The sequence below is a fragment of the Chroicocephalus ridibundus genome, chromosome 2, assembly GCF_963924245.1.
Source record: "Chroicocephalus ridibundus chromosome 2, bChrRid1.1, whole genome shotgun sequence".
Taxonomy (NCBI): Eukaryota; Metazoa; Chordata; class Aves; order Charadriiformes; family Laridae; genus Chroicocephalus; species Chroicocephalus ridibundus.
The window spans coordinates 41,705,955-41,724,232 of NC_086285.1; the positions used below are offsets into that span (position 1 = coordinate 41,705,955).

Consider the following 18,278-nt stretch of genomic DNA (forward strand, 5'->3'; position numbering starts at 1 on the left):
TTAGGGAGGGCTTGCATTTAAAGACATATTACCTTGTCAGAAAGTCTCTAGAGAAGAATTTCAATTTTGATTACAGAACAAAGAATTATTTTAGTAAGTAAGCTGCTTTGCTTACAATCTGTGTATCTTTCCAGCTCTCTAATTTCACATATATTGAAAGCCTGGGGGGGAAATCTTGATTATGTCTATGTATCTACAATGCTGTCTGCATGGGGACTCCAGCCAGGCTAACCTACAAGCATTAGTGCAAGACAGACAGACAGCATACAGATTAACTCGTTCCCACAGTAGCAGTGTGACCTGTAGATTAGAATTGGTGCTTCCTCGATAACATAAACTGAACTGGCATAAATTTGCGCTAACCTCAATTAAGTTCCCCAATAGAGTGAAGACCTTGCCTCCTTCTCTTGAAATCAACAGGAGTTTGTAATTAATTTCATTTAAGCTGGTCTTAAAACTCTGATCTTGAAATATATTTCACCCTACTGTGAAAAATGTCAGAGGATAAAAAAATTAACTAAAGATTTCAGTGACATGACTATCAGGAAGACAGTATGTTTTGAATCAGAGGAATAAAAGGCTGTAAATAAGAAAAAGTCGGCATTACTGAAACGTGTCACATTTGATGATATCTGCTTTATTTTTCTTCTATTCAGATATAGGTCAAAAATTCTTCTTAAATTCTGCCATATCCTAAAAATTAAAAAAAATAATGCCACATAACAGACACAAAATTATCCTTTTAGAGCCTCACTGAGGAATATAGACCTATATTTGAAGTAAGAAAAATAACTGAATATGGGAAAAGCTAGCTCTGGGGAAATTAATACCAGGAAATGTTGATAAACTTAGTGCGTTGTCATGACTCACAGAAGATTTGTTGCCTACCAGATGCCAGTGCAGAAAAATACCCCATCATATTAAAAGACGACAAGTTACTGAGAAGGTCTGGAAGGAAGCCATGGTCATCATAATCTATATTGGACCTGGTGATATAAGCAGAACTGAATGGAGATCCTGCAAAACAGGTTTCAACAGTTTGTTCACTGTACATGCAAGTAGAGATCGCAGGCCAGCGCTCTCAGAAATGAGACTGGTGCCACACTCAGGGAGAAGCAAAGAATGGCAGACCAACATCTCGGCACAGTTCGGAAACACCACAGATGGACAAAGATTTCTCCCAGAGGAACTGAGCCTTATACAGCTAATTTAGTATTAATTATCAGTATTCCTGCTACAGCACAAAACATTAAGACAACACTTACCTAAAACAGCATTAACTTTAAAACAGAAAAACAAACCAGTTCAGATAAATATGGTGTACGGCAGGGTCTAGCCTGAAGCCATACAGCAGGAAAAAGAGGAGAGGAAAAGGAAAAGAGGGGATGAAGAGAGGGTACGTTGATGTTAAGCAGAGGTGCAAAGAGAGCAAGATGACAGTCAGCTTTCCCGCTTTTCGCAAGCGTATTTTAAGCACAGGTTTGAGGACTGAAAGGGCAGTTATTTTTCAACATAGAAGAAAAAGTCTTCTACACCCAGGGGTAACATAAACTCCTGAAGACATGAGGCCATAGACGCCTATAAAGGACAAGTGAACCGGGAGAGAACAACGTTTGGAACACACAGAGCAAGAACTGTGAGTATGGAAGAGGATTAAAAGTAGCAAGCAGGCACACCAGGGGTGAAGATTTTCACCCTCTAACCTGCACATAATGGCACCTTTGTGTGCTGTTGAAGACACCTTTAAGTACCTCAGCCCCCACCGCCTTAGCAGAGCCATCAGAAACCCTACCCAGCTTTGTTAGGAGGCAGCACAGTAAGGACCCACTTCTGAACTTGTTTCAGCTGTCCAACACTGTCGTAGAATTTCTCACGGACAGACATCCATGTCCTACGGATGAAGAGAACTTGCTAAGAATCTTGCTTTGGAGATGGCACCCAAAAGAAGGGCGCTCTATACAGCTGGGGATATTAAAAGAGAACCTGAGCAGTCATATATTCAGGCAGAAAACTAGAAGAGACCCAATTCTTTGTAATTTTTTCAACCTGCAGTTAGAGGCTTGTTTAGACCCTGGGCAGATGTTCTTCGCAGTTAAAACCCTTCGTATACCTTAAACAGTTTGATTCATAATAAACTGTCACAGCAGGTTTTATTCAGTTGACACCTAAGATGGTAGAAAAGACAGGAATGTCACAGTTGAGACTGAAACCATACTTCAACAAAGGACATAAGCACATTCTTAAGTGCACTTAATGAACAATAAGGAACTTCAAAAATACTTTAAGCGTATTTAGCCATAAATTTCTACTTATCACCCAGCTTCTGAAGAATTAATCATAATTAATAAATGCAGTTTTCTAGGCTCCTATAATTTTTATGATTTTTTCATTCTGCCATGTTATTCAGTGGACCAGTTACCAGATAAACTACATGAAAAATTGTTTAACTACTACGAATTTCTCCTCCCCAAATACAAAAGAAAGTTTTGGGGATTGCTGAAAGGTATGTTACGTTTGTGCCTTCAAGGCATTATTGAAGTAATTCCAGGTGCACCCACTAAACTGTCTCCCCAGCCTCCCCACAACTTGTTACAATGCCAGGGTTTACCTATGATTGGTCTGTATTAAAATTTACTAATGTCCCTGTGTATTTATTTGTAATATCTAGCAACCACCTAACTATAGCAAGCCTACAATGGATATTTGCTCACAGGTAAAGAGTTTGTCCACAATTAACATCCATCCATCACTTTTTGTATACTCACAAAGCCAAGTGGATCCTACTGTGCTTATCAGGGGAATTATGAGCATCATGCATGTGACTGGTGTGAGCTGGCTCTTTCTTAAGCTTAATTCATTCAATGATACACAAGCTACCTCATGATTAAACTTTGTGCTGAACTATGATGTCATACACGGTGGGTATTACAGTCTTGAATATAGAAAAACATAAGTTCTGCAAACACAAGTAGTGCTTTAAAACATATCTTGCTTACAAAAGTCCTCTTAAAAGCAGACACTAGTTAACAGTTCACTAACTGGAACAGGAACACGATGAAACCAGACAAGTGCTTCGGAATAAGACGGAAGATTTACATCTGGGAGCAGTGGAAATGACAACACACCACCCTCAGCCAGGCCTACTTGTCCAGAGATCTCCAGCTTTGACATTTGGGAGGTATTACAGAATACCCAGAAGGAACCTGCTGTGCATCTATGCACATCTATATACTGGCATCGATGACCCACAAACTAGAGGCTTAAAACCAGAAGATAACTCATACAGGATTTACTGTTAACTGGCCATGAGGCTCTGCATCAGGACATGAAATTAAAAAAAAAAAAAAAATTTTGCAGCCCCAAAACAGTAAAATAGTGGTTGTGGTGCAAGTTCTTCCTTCATCCTGAGACGAACCTGTTGCAGGTCACTGCTAGAGACATGACTTCCAAAGACATCTCAAGCTGATCTGAAAATACTCGTTTCCCAGGAAACTAATAGAAAATGCGCTCCTCCTCTGAAGCAGGATATACTTTGCCTGAAGATTTCCCCCACTCCTCAGTGCCTTATCCAATCCTCTTTCTCTGAAAGGAAGGCTAATGCAATGCAAAGAGCAGGTGATACCATTTCCTTAAAGCTGTAGCTTAGTAGTTTACCATCTCAAAATAAAATTCTGCCTGCCCCAGTTTCACGATCAAAAACATGACAGCAGAAGTGCAAAGCAAAGCAGTAGCACAGAACTAAAAAAGAACCAGCAACAGAAAAGCACAAGGAAGGAGACTCTGCAAGTGGTTTAGGTGAATCTTCTGGATTTCCTACCTGCGGGACTGTAAAAAGTTAGGATTTAGATGCAAAAAAAGAAGTTGTAAAAGATCAAATATTTTCTCTGACCAGTGTGCAAAAGTTTACTGTGTAGATATTATGGAATTGTCATCTCAAGAGCTGTTGTGGGAAACCACGTTCAACAACCAAATGCACTTGGAAAAAAAATGCATGAAACAAATTTTGCTCATATTTAGTGCATATTTCAGTATAACTGTAACAATCAAATTGTTATTCATTCTTAAGTAGTATCTAGGGCTCAATTAAGAGATTTGCTTTTTGCAATTACCAAGGGATTAAAAAAAAAAAAAAGGATATTTAATTCTGTTGTTTTCCCTTTCTTTTTTCCATGCACTCACTGTCCTTGGTTCATATACAATAAATTTTTACTAAGATGGAATTTCACTGAAAAAAAGTTGTAGGCAGGTTTAGTTTAAAAGAAAGTAAATGAAACTTGCTTCACTGGATAGTCTTTTGCCTGGGTTATGAATTCAGCTAGATAAACTACTGCCAATTGCCTCACTGGCTCCTATGTTTCAAAAGAACAGTGCTTCAGAAAATTTTTAAACTGAAAGGAGTTCTATGAATTTTGTGTCATTTCTCTACTTGTTATCTAATGTATTGTCAAAAGTAGTGCAGAGGAAAGCAGTTTTAGCTTTTGTCCTAACCATGCCTCACTCACTCATGATGATTCAGCAACTTACACAAAAGGAAGCACGGGGGAAATGCTGGTTTACATAAAACCTTAGTAACATACATTTGCATCCACAGTTAGTTTTTCCATTCTGTCGGTAGAAACGTGAGTCTTGCTCCTGCTGGTCAGAATAAACAATTTCCCACAAGAGGTCATCTCTTCCCATAGCGTCCAGGTTGGTTTTGTGAGAAGTGGTACAATGTCAGCAGACCAGGCAGGAAATGCATTTTGCCCTCTTTTAACCTCAAAACTTACTTGAAATCTCCACTGACTTGCTTGTCACCTTGCTACGGCATGTATGAGAGCAGAAAGGCAAAAAAAGTCACCAGCAAGAATATATTATAGGGTGTAACAAGGAAAGGGTGAGAAGTCTTTTTAAGTGACATAAAAGGCAATTATTGGGAGGAAGAAACACGGAAAATTCTGTTACTCCCAAGCGCATACAGTTCAGTAACAGAAGCGCTGATGTCTCACCATGTCCTGTTAAGTCATCACAAATCACTGTTCCAAGTAAGGACACAAGAAACAAGGGGTTCACGTTGTTTTTGTGACTCTGCACTGTGTGCTGTTCCGAGGCTGCTCTGCCCCAGGAAGGAGCCGAGCGGGCGTCATAACACTGAAGCTGCCACGCTGACAGATGAGCAACCAGCAAAACTTTTTGAAGTAAATCCGGTTCCACTTGAGTTGTTCAAATTCAGTACAGATACCAATACGGCAGCAAAGAAATGCTGCTTTTAACCCCACAACACACGTCATTTATTAATTGCATATTTGCAGAGGTTAATAGGCTTTGCGCTTAATTAACTTACCTTACAAAATTATGTAGAGATATTCCAGTAACATGCTCTGTTATTTGTGTCCAGCAGAAAAAAAGCTACTTCACACAGATTGAAGACGATGACTACAGCGTGACAGCTTTAATTACACAGTCAGTTGCTAATACAGCTGAACCCTACCTCTGTTCAGCAGTCCATTGCAAATTATTTGGGAACAAGGCACGGGCTGTTGCTTCATATAAATCAACCCTCCATTTCTATTACCCCTCATGATATAAAACACACAAATCTGTCCTGCTTTGTGGGAATAATTCCAAAATGAAACAAAACAAGGAGAAGTAACATTTCCAATATTTTTCCCAACCTTTCGATGTACGTTAGTTCCAAGTGAGCACACAACTTTGCAAAGGCACGTACAACCCACAGTACATTCCATGAATCGCTGTATTTGAAAATGCGGTTTTCTTGTGCACAGTTCAAGTACTTCACTCATTCAACATGTGATATAATGAATAACTACTGATGATGAAGCCTTAGAAGACAATCTCATAAAGCAGAGCCTTTACTTAGTTTTACTTTACAGCAGAACTTAGTCTCGAGAATGATGTGACCGTTAACCTGGACATTGAGCATAACAGCTGTCTTCTCTGACAATCAGACTTCCACACAAGAAATACCATTCTCATAAATAAAGCAGCATACTGACATACAATAAACAAACAGTACTATGCACGTTTAACAGTTACCTCAGTTACATCAGTGACCTTTAAAAAGCATCACTTGCGTGCACATGATAAACAGAAAGGGTCAAGTCATAATTTTTTTCGGTCATGGTCATACGTCAGTCGAGCTTGCTGGGGTCTCGTCAACAAAATAATAATTAGTCCGAAAGACATTACCCATATTTCAGATATACGAGTTTTGACAAAATCTATTATTGTGGAAGGTCTGTTACGTTCCGATTTCTACTTGACTTAGAAAAGGGATCTCAAACAGGGTCTCTGTTCAAAGTGAGGGGAGGGTGGTTACTCAAATATTCAGTTCTAACTTTTAGCAAGAAATACTTAATATTGGTCTCTATTTCACTTATAATGTTCATATTTCACTTATAACGTTCAGTTAAAAAAAAAAACCCTGAAGTCTCAAAGTTTGGCGACATGGGAAAAATCACTTCCTTATGCTCTTCCCTATGTTATTCTCCCAGTGGAGTGCTACTTTTGACGATACTCAAAAATCTGCCAGATTTGAAAAGCCTCACGTTTCAGGCATCCCCTCAAAATAACTGCACTTTGAAACAAAGCGCTATACAGTCAATCAGCTATTTTCTGACTACAAACGGATGCAGCTACACATGACAAAAAGGAAGAGACATGCCTCTGTACTACTACTTTGATCCTCTCTAGAATATAAATGTTGAAGCACGATTGAAGCCTTCTGACACTAATTTCAGCATCGCTTAATTACTAATTCTTTCATTATCATGGATTAAAGCAGAAAAGTGAACTGCAGAAAAACACTTTCTATCATTAGCAAAATTGTTGTGCTAGTAATAACGATAACACAATTTTGTCTTAACTGAAGATATCAATAACATTTCACTGTGTTTATTTGGAAAGAATACCTTTGGTTATAGAAAGAATAGATTCGTGGATAACCGTATTGCACTAATTTTGGTGGATAACCGTATTGCATTTGTGGATAATCGTATTGCATCAATTAGGAAATCAATCTTTCGTTACACATTTTCACAGCTCCTATGAGTTTTAGTGGTATTCTTCCTAAGCCTGAACTATGAACAGTGCCAAACATTACAGTCCTACCACTTCAAGACAAAATGATTTGTGGTGTTCAGTATTATGGGGGGTTTTTGTTTGCTTTATTTTTTTGTTTGCTTTTTGTTTTAAGGAAATGAGCAACCCCTTGTACACAGCAAAGCACTCGCATCTAACACGCTTCAGCAACATACCCATATTATTCCCAATTCTTAAAGCCAAGACAAAGCACAGATTATTAAAAGACCTCTCATATCCTGGCTAAGACTTAGCGTTCTGCATGTCTTGCAGACAGGGCAGGAAGCAACTCACAGCACAAAATATTAAGCTATGTGTGTCGTCTGAAGAAAGAAAGTCTGGAAGTCTTAAGTACATCATATTAAGACCATCATTTCTGTGACACGGTGCATAGAAGCAGGTAGAACAATACAGTACTACTCTACATAGCACAGCAAAGTTGAGTACTACCTGTTATGAAACAGAGAAAATTATAACATAACATATAACATGCTTTTTTTCTTGTCAGAGACCATCATTTGCCTCTATTATCTGACCTGTTTTTCTACATAAAACCACAGACGTTTTTCTTTGAGGTGTACAATTCACTCTGGTGATAGGAAAACACACCAGCTACTACAAAATGCTTTTCGCAAAGCTGTCAATGAAATCAACAAAAATCAAAATAACCTTTGTTCCATCTCTGTCCGACTTCAGTCATGATCTTTAAACAGACTTATGCTAGCTATGTGTTGAACCCGGAATTAGCAAACTAAAGTTAAATGAGTTTGGGACCGTATTTGTTCTTTGTCATGTATTCGTTTCAATGTTTTTTGCAACTGCCTCACATTTATTAAAAGCAAACATACCCCTAACAAATATAACCTTTCTAGTAGACTCTGAAATACAGAATATCACTGATTATGCTGAAAACCATCAAAATGTAAATGGTATGAGAAAGAATTTGAATCAACATCATCACATAAACAAAATATAAAATGAAAACACATGTAACAAACAGACAGTGTACTTTTAGCGATTTGCCAGACGCTTATGCTAGGGATGACCCCGAGCACTCCAAAGTCACCGAGAACATTTGCCTTAACTTCAAAGGATTTGTTGGCTGAATAAAAAAAAATGCTTAGACTCAGAAATATTGACATTACTGCACATTGCTGCTATTCTCAGGTCAAAACATGGCAAAAGGTAGAAATATTTTAATGCTTACCATTATCACTCTTGAGATTTCCATTGCTGAGCTGTTTTAACCTCTTCTGATGGGATTTGCCGTTGTAGTGGATCTGTGCCTGAGCAGCAGAGTTCAGCTGAATGTTACAAACATTACACAAAGTGAAATTGGTGTGTTTCTTTTCTCTTTCCTTCTTTTCTTCAGTGCCATCGGGTGCTAATTCTTTCTCACCTTCCCTGTCCGGGACAGATGTGAAATCTGAATTGTATGAGTGGTTATCAACCGGTAAAACAGGGCTCCAGGGCTTCTTCATATTTTCTGCAGGAAAAAGAAAAGAAAAGGAAAAAAAAAACACAACACACACCCATGATGGAAAATTGTTGAATAATACAAAATAATATATGCAAGCTTTCTACATCTGCAAACCAAAAAAGGGCAGGTTCTTTTCATTTTCCTATTTTAACGCCACATTCCTGCTCACACGTTTTGCTTTCTGTTCATGTTTTTCAGTTCTGTTCTGTAACTTGAGTAACAGAGTCACAGCCACTCAGGTGCATGTCTTTAAATGTTCAGGGGTATTATTAAATCTCTCACTGGAACCAACCTGTCAGGGGGGTGGGGTTTTTAAGTTATTATTTTTATTATTATTATTTCTATCTTATCCCTTGGTTAGTTTATTTAGGAATTATCCTAAGAAAAGCTACCTTACAAACGCTAAGTTAGAAATCTCAGCAAAGTCTAGATGAAGCTCATGACATCTTAACTGTCACCTTCCCTGGGAAGCTGCGTTGGATGCAGGTGCCCAGGTGCTGGCAGCCGGGGCTGCAGGGTGACCTCCCTAAGAGAACACCAAGGGCTGTCCCACGCTGGTGAGAGTCAGCTCCAGGCAGCTCCAGAATTGACCCTCTAGTGCCCAAAGTTGAGCCCATCAGCCACACATGTGGCAACTCTGTAATAACATACCTAAGAAAGGGTAAAAACACCGTGCAGCTGCTGAAAAAAACAGCAGAGGAACAGCCCTGTAGACAGTGGAAGAGAAGGGGGAAGAGGCGCTCCAGGCTCTGGAGCAGAGATTCCCCTGCAGCTCATGGTGAAGGCCACGGTGATGCAGGTTGTCTCCCTGCAATCCATGGAGGGCCATGGTGGAACAGAGCAGGTGGACGTGGAGGCTCCCAGCAAGGGCTGTGCTCTGTGGAGGTGAACCCACGCAGGAGTGGGCTTTCTGGCAGGACTTATGACCCCGCGGGGGACCCATGCTGGAGCAGCCCTTTCCTGAAGGACTGTACCCCATGGAAAGTGCCCACGCTGGAGCACTTTTTCAAGAATTGCAGCCCATGGGAAGGACCCCCACTGGAGCAGTTCATGAAGGACTGCATCCCATGGGAGAGGCCCCACTCTGGAGCAGGGGAACGGCAGGAGGAGGAAGGTGCAGCAGAGATGAAGTGATATGGACTGACCACAACCCCCAATTCCCATCCCCCTGTACTGCTCAAGAATAGAAGACTCAGGAGTGAAGTTAAGCCCAGGAAAAAGGGGAGGTGGGGGCAGAGGGACAAAGTGTTTTAGTGTTTTGTCTTTATTTCTCACCATCCTAGTCTGTTTTAATTGGCAATAAGTTAAATTAATTTTCCTCAAGTTGAATCTATTTTGCCCATGACGGTAACCCTAAGTACTCTCCCTGTCTTTATCTCAACCCACGAGCTTTTCCATCTCATTTCCTCGTCCCTGCCCTGGTGCAGCAAGGGAGCGAGGGCATGGCTGGGTGGGGGTCTGGCAGCCAGCTAAGGCCAATCCACAACACAAATACAAGTAGTCATTACAGCAGAAATATTTTATAACTGTCTCTAGGAGTAAATCCATAAGTAACACATTTTGATTTTTTTATATATGAAGCATACAATAAATAGGTCAGTTAAAGTCTATGTGAAGGACAACCTATTGTTACATTCCATTACATACACTCCTATATTCAAATACTGCGCTTGACTAATCACTGCAAATTTTTAGCTGTTTTAGCACTTAGAAATGCAAGATTCATTTTTCAAGTTGGAAAAAAAAAAAGGGAGGGGGGAAGTTATTCTGTGTTTCCTATATTTATATATTTTGATGTGTTCCCATTAACAGAAGAAAAAATAACCCCCCTATATTTTAGTCAGCAAAATTTAAATGCTTAGACCTCACTCTTGAGTTTATTAATTAGGTATTTAGCAACCCCCAGTCGCCCCCTCTCCACTTCCCATGAATGCTTTCAAGCCCAAGTCTAATAATCATTTCATAATTTGTCTGGTTCAAAATAGTCCAAAGACAAATAATAAATATGTTCTATTGGTTTCTTATCTTAACCTCCCAGGATTATAATGCAAGGATAGTTAATTTAGCTGCAGCTAATACCAAACTGCAACAACTACAGAAATGAGAAGATAATCCCATCTGCAGAACTTCAAGCGAAACCAATGTAAACATGAGCTGCTGTGATTAAAGGTGAGCAGAAATGGCACAGGTGAAGAAGTGCTCTGCGCACTGCAAACCTAATTTACTATTTGAGGAGCGCAAAATGGTATACCGACTTAGCATCTTGATGAGATCTTTATATAGCATATAAATCTTTAAACTGCTTGTTCTCCCATACTTAGTGAATAAATGAAGGTCTAGCCAAAGATTCTAATCTGTACTTTGAGTGACAAAATTACTGCAGCCTTACATACGATTATACTATTTGGTCTCTAACTAACAAATCAGTCAACCTAGAGACAAAAAAGATGATTGCAGCCACAAAAGAAAATGGGCTACAGATGCCTTTAATCCCAGAATCAGACAAGGTTCAGCAGCTAAAAATAAATCTAAACAAGCCTTCAGATTTGGGTCTGATTACACTGAAATACGGCAAATGATTCTTGAGAGAGCTTCAAATATTATAAATTTCATCAGCTAAATGTTTTGCCGGCCCTCCCAAGGATTATTGCTTTCCAACCAAATCATAAAGACAAATTTATCTAACGATGCAAATCTAAAACCCATCAATATTCAAAACAGTTTCAATCTCAGTTTTCAGATTTGCTTGTTATCTAATTAGTATTGTGTTCTGTTATGCTAACTAAACCCTATTTCATTTAAGAAAGTACAGAGCCAGTTCTGAGAGGAGCTCTGCACTTGCTGGAGATCAAAACCTCAACTCAACCAGTTCAGTCAGTATTATTATTTCAGCTTCTGTGTATAGTCAACTCTTATCTAGGATTTTAGCTGTCTAAAGCAAGACACAAGAAAGCAGGCTAAAAAATCCATTCCAAAGCAAAACAAAAGAGAAAAAGCAGCAGCATAAAATTAGTTATTTATCAAAATCAAATCTATTATACCAACAGTGATGACAGGAACTTTTATAGACAAATCACAACCGTCCCATAAGACATTATCGGACTGTGAAAGCTTAGGAAAAAACCTGAGGTTTTTCTACAACAGATCTATAGCGTATTTCTCCTAATGGAAGGAGGCAGTTTCTCCTGAGGAAGCAGCAGCAATCCATCAACCTCTGAGCCTTCTGCAGTTTGTTGGAGATATTGTTCACCCCAGAGAGCGCTATATTCATCTATCTAAAATATTTTCAAATTAAGAAATTCAGTCTTTAATCAAAGCATTACAGGGATTTAGATGACAACATGATAGCAATAGCTTTCCTGAACTGCTCTAGATGACAGTAACTTTTCAGAAATCCCAGCTTATATACAGGCTGTACATTAATATGTATAATCTTTTGCATTGAGAGCATTCCCCACTAGAGAGCAGTATGAATTTAAAATTACAGGTACAATATATCTCTAGACCTATAGTGCTAGTCATATAGCCATGAGATTACTATAATAAAACAGAGATTACTATAATAAAACAGATCTTCTAACCAAGATGTAAAACTTTGTAAGCAAATATAATCTAGTAAATTAAACAAACACTGTACAACATGTGTACACGTTTAATTCCTTTTGAAACATTTACACAGATAAGCTGGCAGCTTAATAAACTGTATTAGCACGTTATAACATCCCTCTAATATTACAATCAAGACAGCTTAATCTAGGAGAGTCTTATTTTTGGCATATAGAATACTTCTGTCTTGCATTCTAATCTCATTCCAGAAAAATAAATTATAAAATGCACACTAGATAAAGGCGTGGGAAAATAATAAGGAAAATTACACCTTCGAAATAAATGATTCAAGCATCTACCATTTGATTTGTGCTTTCATTAGAAAGCTGTGATGGCATTAGAGCTGCAATAAATTTTTGCCTTGTGCCGTGTCTCTCGCAAACCTGAAGGAAGAAGGGGATAACGTATAACTGCAGACTAGGTGACAATTAGGAAAACAGAAGTTTCAGGAATACATATTACACTAAAGTCTGCCACCATTTCCTTTACAGATACACAGTGATTTCTGAATATGTAATAGCACTACTAAAGGACTAAGGTGAAATATTACACACCTGTGCAAGCCACTTGAGCTGATGCTGTAAACCAGCATTCCATAGCAGTATTCCATATATTGATTGGACAAAAATGGTATTGAAGAAAAAAAAAATAATAATAATAGTCCCAAACATGAAGACAAAAGACTTTGGAAAAACAGAAGCAGTTTAGGATTAAAACATTCTGAATCCTTCTTACTTAATATTGCTTAAAGGGAAAGGAAATATGGATAGCAAAGGTTAAAGAAGGGAGAGATACCCAACTGACTATAGCTTGCTGAGATACTTTTAAAAATACAATTTACCACTCCAACTAGTATTTTAAAATAAAAAAAAAAAAAAGTTTGAGAAATCTTGTAAAAGATCTAGCAGTGTTTCGACTAATGCAGACGCAGACCGAGTCTTGCGAAGCAGCACACAGGCTTTCCGTTCACACCTGCATATGCCTGCATCATTGCATGCTTCTTTTTTCTGGAATGAAATGTTTAGGCAGCAATTTTGATTGGTGAGGGAAAAAATGCTCAGTTTATTCTACTGGGAAGTTACACAGAATATGGTTAGATGAAAACACTATAATCTTAATTTTAAGAGAAATTTTTAGTTGCTATCCATGTCTTCTTGGTTTGAACTGCTGATGCTTTGCGGAGATGGATAGGCATTAAATGGAAATGTTCTTTCCCTGCCATTATATTATAGAGTTCATCTTGACTGCATTGGTTGAATATCATATAAACAGTCATCAGTTTTGCAGATAACTTTTTTTCCCCCTAAAAGAAAGCTAACTTCTCAACATTTAGGAGCCCCAAGGAAGACTGCAGTGAACTAGAAATGAATGAGCAAGGTAACCAAGAACTCAAAATTTCAAGCCAATTTAAACAGTGCTGTGAATAAATGCTTACATTTATTTTCCCTGGAGCTCTGAACTCAATTTTGGCTCAATGATGCTTACCAGTAAAATGAACTTTGCATGACGTTATAGCTCTGTGAAGTAGAAAACTGTCCCATGTGGAAAACCAGCACAACTACAATTTGTGGTGTTTGCTGGCTTAGCTTACATAGCTACTGCCTGGGGATTTCTCTTCTGAAACGTGCTTGAATGTAAGGGATTAGAAATTACACCCTCCCTGTGAAACAATCCTTACCTTCTTAAACACAAGACAAAAGCATGTTTTCTATTCAAGGATACGGAAAGGAAGCTTTGTTTGTTTGTATTACAACTAATCGGTTTATTTCCAGACTGTCTTGTCAGTGTGGAACTATCCCAGTCACTGGCTCTTAGACCCTGTGTACATAATAGTCAAATACGTTGGGTTCATTTAAGAGGCCAATGAAGCATACAAATCCCAGAGTAAGAGACCACTATGCAGGTAAGTCAGTCGTACTCAACACAGACCATTTGCCATTGATGAATGACAGAGTGTAACCTAAAGAATATCTCTTTGGAAGAAGCCACTTCCCAAAAGGTCACTCTGACAAATACATCGTCTTTAATAGCTGAAGGACAGAAGACACAGGCAGGGCATTAAGGATAACAGCCCACTACTTATAATATACAGGGATTTCTAATATTTCATTCCAAAACTGTGAAAATGGCAAAGGAACTTAGGCGGCAGTCATCGAAGTTGCGGATGCTTGAGTCTCATACACCCCTAGACTCTGCAGTCACTGTAAATCTCACTAACAGGGCCTAAGGAAAGAGTCATCTCACTATGAAGTACGCTAAAATTATAAATTCAAGCATTTTGTTCTTAAACTCATATTCCCCTTCATTTGCAGATGTCTACCCTGTAGATCTCAAGTTAGACAGGATGAATCTCGCTCGTCTGCCACAATAGCCTCTACAAACATTAAAAGGACTGAACTTTGGCAGGTAAAAAGAAAACCTGGTTTTTAGATATCAGCAGATAACAATGTATATCAACAGATAGCAGCTGCTTCCAAAGAAACTGTTGCTAAAACAATGTTTAAAAAAAAAAATAAAATAAAAACCTATCACTTAGCAAGATCCTCTCTCTAATTATCACCTTGTCAGTTTTGGAGGAATGATAACATTGGAGGAATGTTATCAGCACACTACACAAAAGCCCCTCTGACAATCTTTTTGAACACCACAAATCTGATGCTGTATCTTTCAGCTGATAGGACGTTACTGGTTGATGTCAGTCATGGCAGCAGGGTGACCCTTGTGTCGGCCTTTTAAGAAACAATTCCACACTGTGAGCCCATATATGTGACAGGACCCTCCCCCAAACTGGTTATTTGTAGGCTACAGTCTTCCTATTTACCTGTTACGCTATTCGAAAAATCCCTGCTGCACCTGTGACCTCTTTAAGAAGAAGCCAGTGACAGCTAATTTGGCTTTGCAACCTCTAGATTGACCTCGCTGAATAAAATGTTGGCTCTAGAAATTTGTTACTGGGAGAAGCTTAAAATGAACATATTGCCATCTATTTTATACATGGACGGAGGGGGCAGGACAGCCTGGGGACAGATCAGGAATACAAAAATAAAATAGCTTTTGCTTCTTCTCTTCCGCCCCCTGTTATCACTGGGTGATGTGGTCCCCACACCGTAGCCTTTTGGTTTTGATCAGGGTTGCACCTGCTCTTGGTTTTGAGCCCAAAGCAATTTAGGTCATGAATGGTGTATTTTACACATTGCTGCTGCGGCAGTTACAAACATACAATGAGATGGATGAACAATGGGAAAACCGTGAAAGGGCACTCACGGTGAAAGCACTGCATCTCTGAAACGCAGCTCCCTCCCAAATGACCCAAGTAACCTTCAGGATACGCTGCAGGACTCATCAGTTTTCTCTGGATGGATGAATAAACGTCATTTCAGCGGAAGAGCTACTGGGGAATGGGAACCTACTGGGATTGGAAAGGCTTTTTTAAAAATAATTGATTTTTCAGGACGTCCTTTGTTCTGAGTCTTTCAGATTTTGCTGTCTTCCAGATGAAAATTAAATACAAAATAGCATATAATACAATAAAAGCTGATGTGAAAATCTGGAAAATACAAGCATTAAGTAATATTACACTGTTGGTACGCTTTTCTACTAAGAGTTTTAGGATTGCAAGAATAACCATCACTCGTTTCTAAAAAGCAAGGAAGAGTTTGTCAGGTCATGCACCCAAGAGCTAAATTACTAGTCAGCGATAAAATTGCGGATAGAAGCCAGTATTTCTTGTTGCTGTCTGTCTCATACAGTGTGCATCACATCTCATTTGAAGACACTATCTGCCAAATTTTCTCTCAAAAATCCACAGAAAATATAGTAGAAGAGGTACCTCAGGAGGGGAAAAAAAAAAAAATAGTCAGGGAGAGAAACACCTTATTTTCCTGTTTATTGTTTCTCCATATCCTTCCAGCTCCTCCAAATTTGATCGCTGCTGCTAGCTGTTATACCACTTCAATCATCCATGTGAATAATAAGAAAATCATAATCATCATGGTCTCAGGTGATTTTTGCAAAGCTTACGAGGAAAATAATCTCTTGAGCAAAAACTGCCTCAAGTGAAAGAAATAAAAGCAGGTTCTCCCCACACGTTTACTGCCTGGGGCAGGTGGAAGGAGACCAAGGTTATTTGGGGTTGGAGGGCTTTATAACTTAATGTCTATGTCCTGGGACTTCTCCCAAGAAATGCATCTCTGCAAACCGGACCCTCTAAGAGTAGATTTTTATCCATCTGAAAAAGGCTCATTGTATATTCGTATACCTTGAGCAATAGCGCAGAAAATAAAAGCCTGGGCTTTTGTTTTGTTTTGCCGGGAGAGCACTTAAATCTTTCAGGAAAGGCTGCATTTCAATACAGCAGCAAGTGAACAGACTCCAGCCTATCTCCCGTCACAGCCACGCACACTTAAAGGAACTTATAGATGAACTAAACAGAAAAAGTTCATCATTTCTTGGTTCAGCAGTTCCCTCATGCCAGAAGCAACCAACAGACATCTCATAGTCTCAAAATATACTGCAGTCATTTTTTTAATTGAGTTCTATAAAAAGAGCTAAGCACTAATCAACACCATATGTTATTCAATTAGCTAGTAATACATATCTATTTCTCAAGCCTGTGCTAACATAATGGAGCACTTTGGGTGGTTTGGAACTATTTAAAGGCCAAGTAATTAATTTGCAAACATCAGCTTCTAAAATCTGAGCAGCACTACTGTGGTGACTTACAGCTGGAGCCAAGTCATGAAAACTCCCTCATCTGCTTTTTATTCAATCCGTTTTCAGAGACAGTCTTTGTGAAGACAAAGATTTCTGCTGAAAATAGGGCCAAAGATAAACCTGGGTTCAGCTGCGTGGCTGGCACCCAGGCTCGGAGGGATGCTCACCCCATGCAGGTAAAGCAGGCTGTTTGCGCTGCCCCACCGCCCTCGCCGTCAGCGGCGTCTTGTGTGCAGCCCTCCTACAGAAGGCAGTAGTTAAAATGGCAAAAGGCGTAGCTAGCACAGCTATGAAGGCTCTGCCTACCAAGAAAATTTCTTGTTGCCATGCACCCTGAAGTGTATTACGTTTTCCATATTCTCAATTTCCACATTTGGGAATTCCACTCGCAGCCTCCAAACTCCTGTCAACAGCACTCTTGAGTTGGCTGGGCTCAAAAAGAAGGCACAGAAGCGACCGATTGCCATTCGCGCTGCCTCTATAAGACAAAACCTTGGTCTTAGTATTTTTTCTGAGAAGGCAGGCAGTCAGTACAGGTTTTAAAGGTCGGGGGGAAAAAAAAAAATGCAGATTTTTCAAGTTACTAACACTGTGCAACATATAAATTAGACCATTTAGCAAAGTCCAGAGATGTAAAGAAAAAAAGATGTGCAAAGGGAAAAGATGACAACTGATCTTTTTCTACAGAACTGCTAAAATTTTGCAGGTTTTGGAATTACCTTTCATTTCATAAATAAAAGTCGCCTCTTTCAGCCCCTCTGGATCAACTGCCTGACATGAGATCAGCCTACAGCCTGTCATCCAGATATCCTCTAAGTGCCGTATTCCACCTTAAAGACCTTTAGTCTTCCTAGTACCTAAATATCCAGTCAAATCTTTATATCTCAGCAGAAAGTAAGAACATGAACAGTTGTTTGGGCATAATGAGCAACTAATTTTTGCAGACAAGTTCTGTTCTCAACACTCCAATACAACCACTAGCTACCACTGTATCCAAACAGGGAAGTTTTAAAACATCCTTAAGTTTCAGTTAGTGCTTGTTTCTAATTTGTTAATAGGTTATCTCTTTAGAAACACAAGTGAGTTTGTTTTTTGTTTTTCCTTTTTTCACTAAGTATTTTGGCAATATGCTTATGAAAACACAGCTACAAAATGAAACAGAAAAAGAATTAAAAGGCAAGTTGCATGAATGAGCTCTGTGAGGATTCTGCTTAAAAAAAGAAAAAACACCACCCCCACCCCCCCACCCCCACCCCCCCCCCAAAAAAAAAAAACCACTGCAGAATAAAGAATGATAATTTTGAGCCAGGTAGTTCATCCCCTACAATCTTTGTCATGCATATAAAATGCGGCCATCAGACACTGAAGAAAATAAACTGGCAATAAATGTAGTCATGGT

At 39.1% G+C, this 18,278-nt stretch overlaps 1 protein-coding gene across 4 annotated transcripts in view; it reads right to left on the reverse strand.

Moving 5' to 3' along the window:
• The window catches only part of ZNF385D (zinc finger protein 385D), a 447,035-nt gene that overhangs the window by 348,486 nt on the left and 80,271 nt on the right, over window positions 1-18,278 (reverse strand). For all 4 annotated transcript variants that reach the window (XM_063325173.1, XM_063325175.1, XM_063325172.1 and 1 more), the window contains exon 2: window positions 8,288-8,566. In XM_063325173.1, coding sequence (XP_063181243.1) covers window positions 8,288-8,566 — 279 coding nt within the window. The remainder of the gene's footprint in view (window positions 1-8,287; window positions 8,567-18,278) is intronic.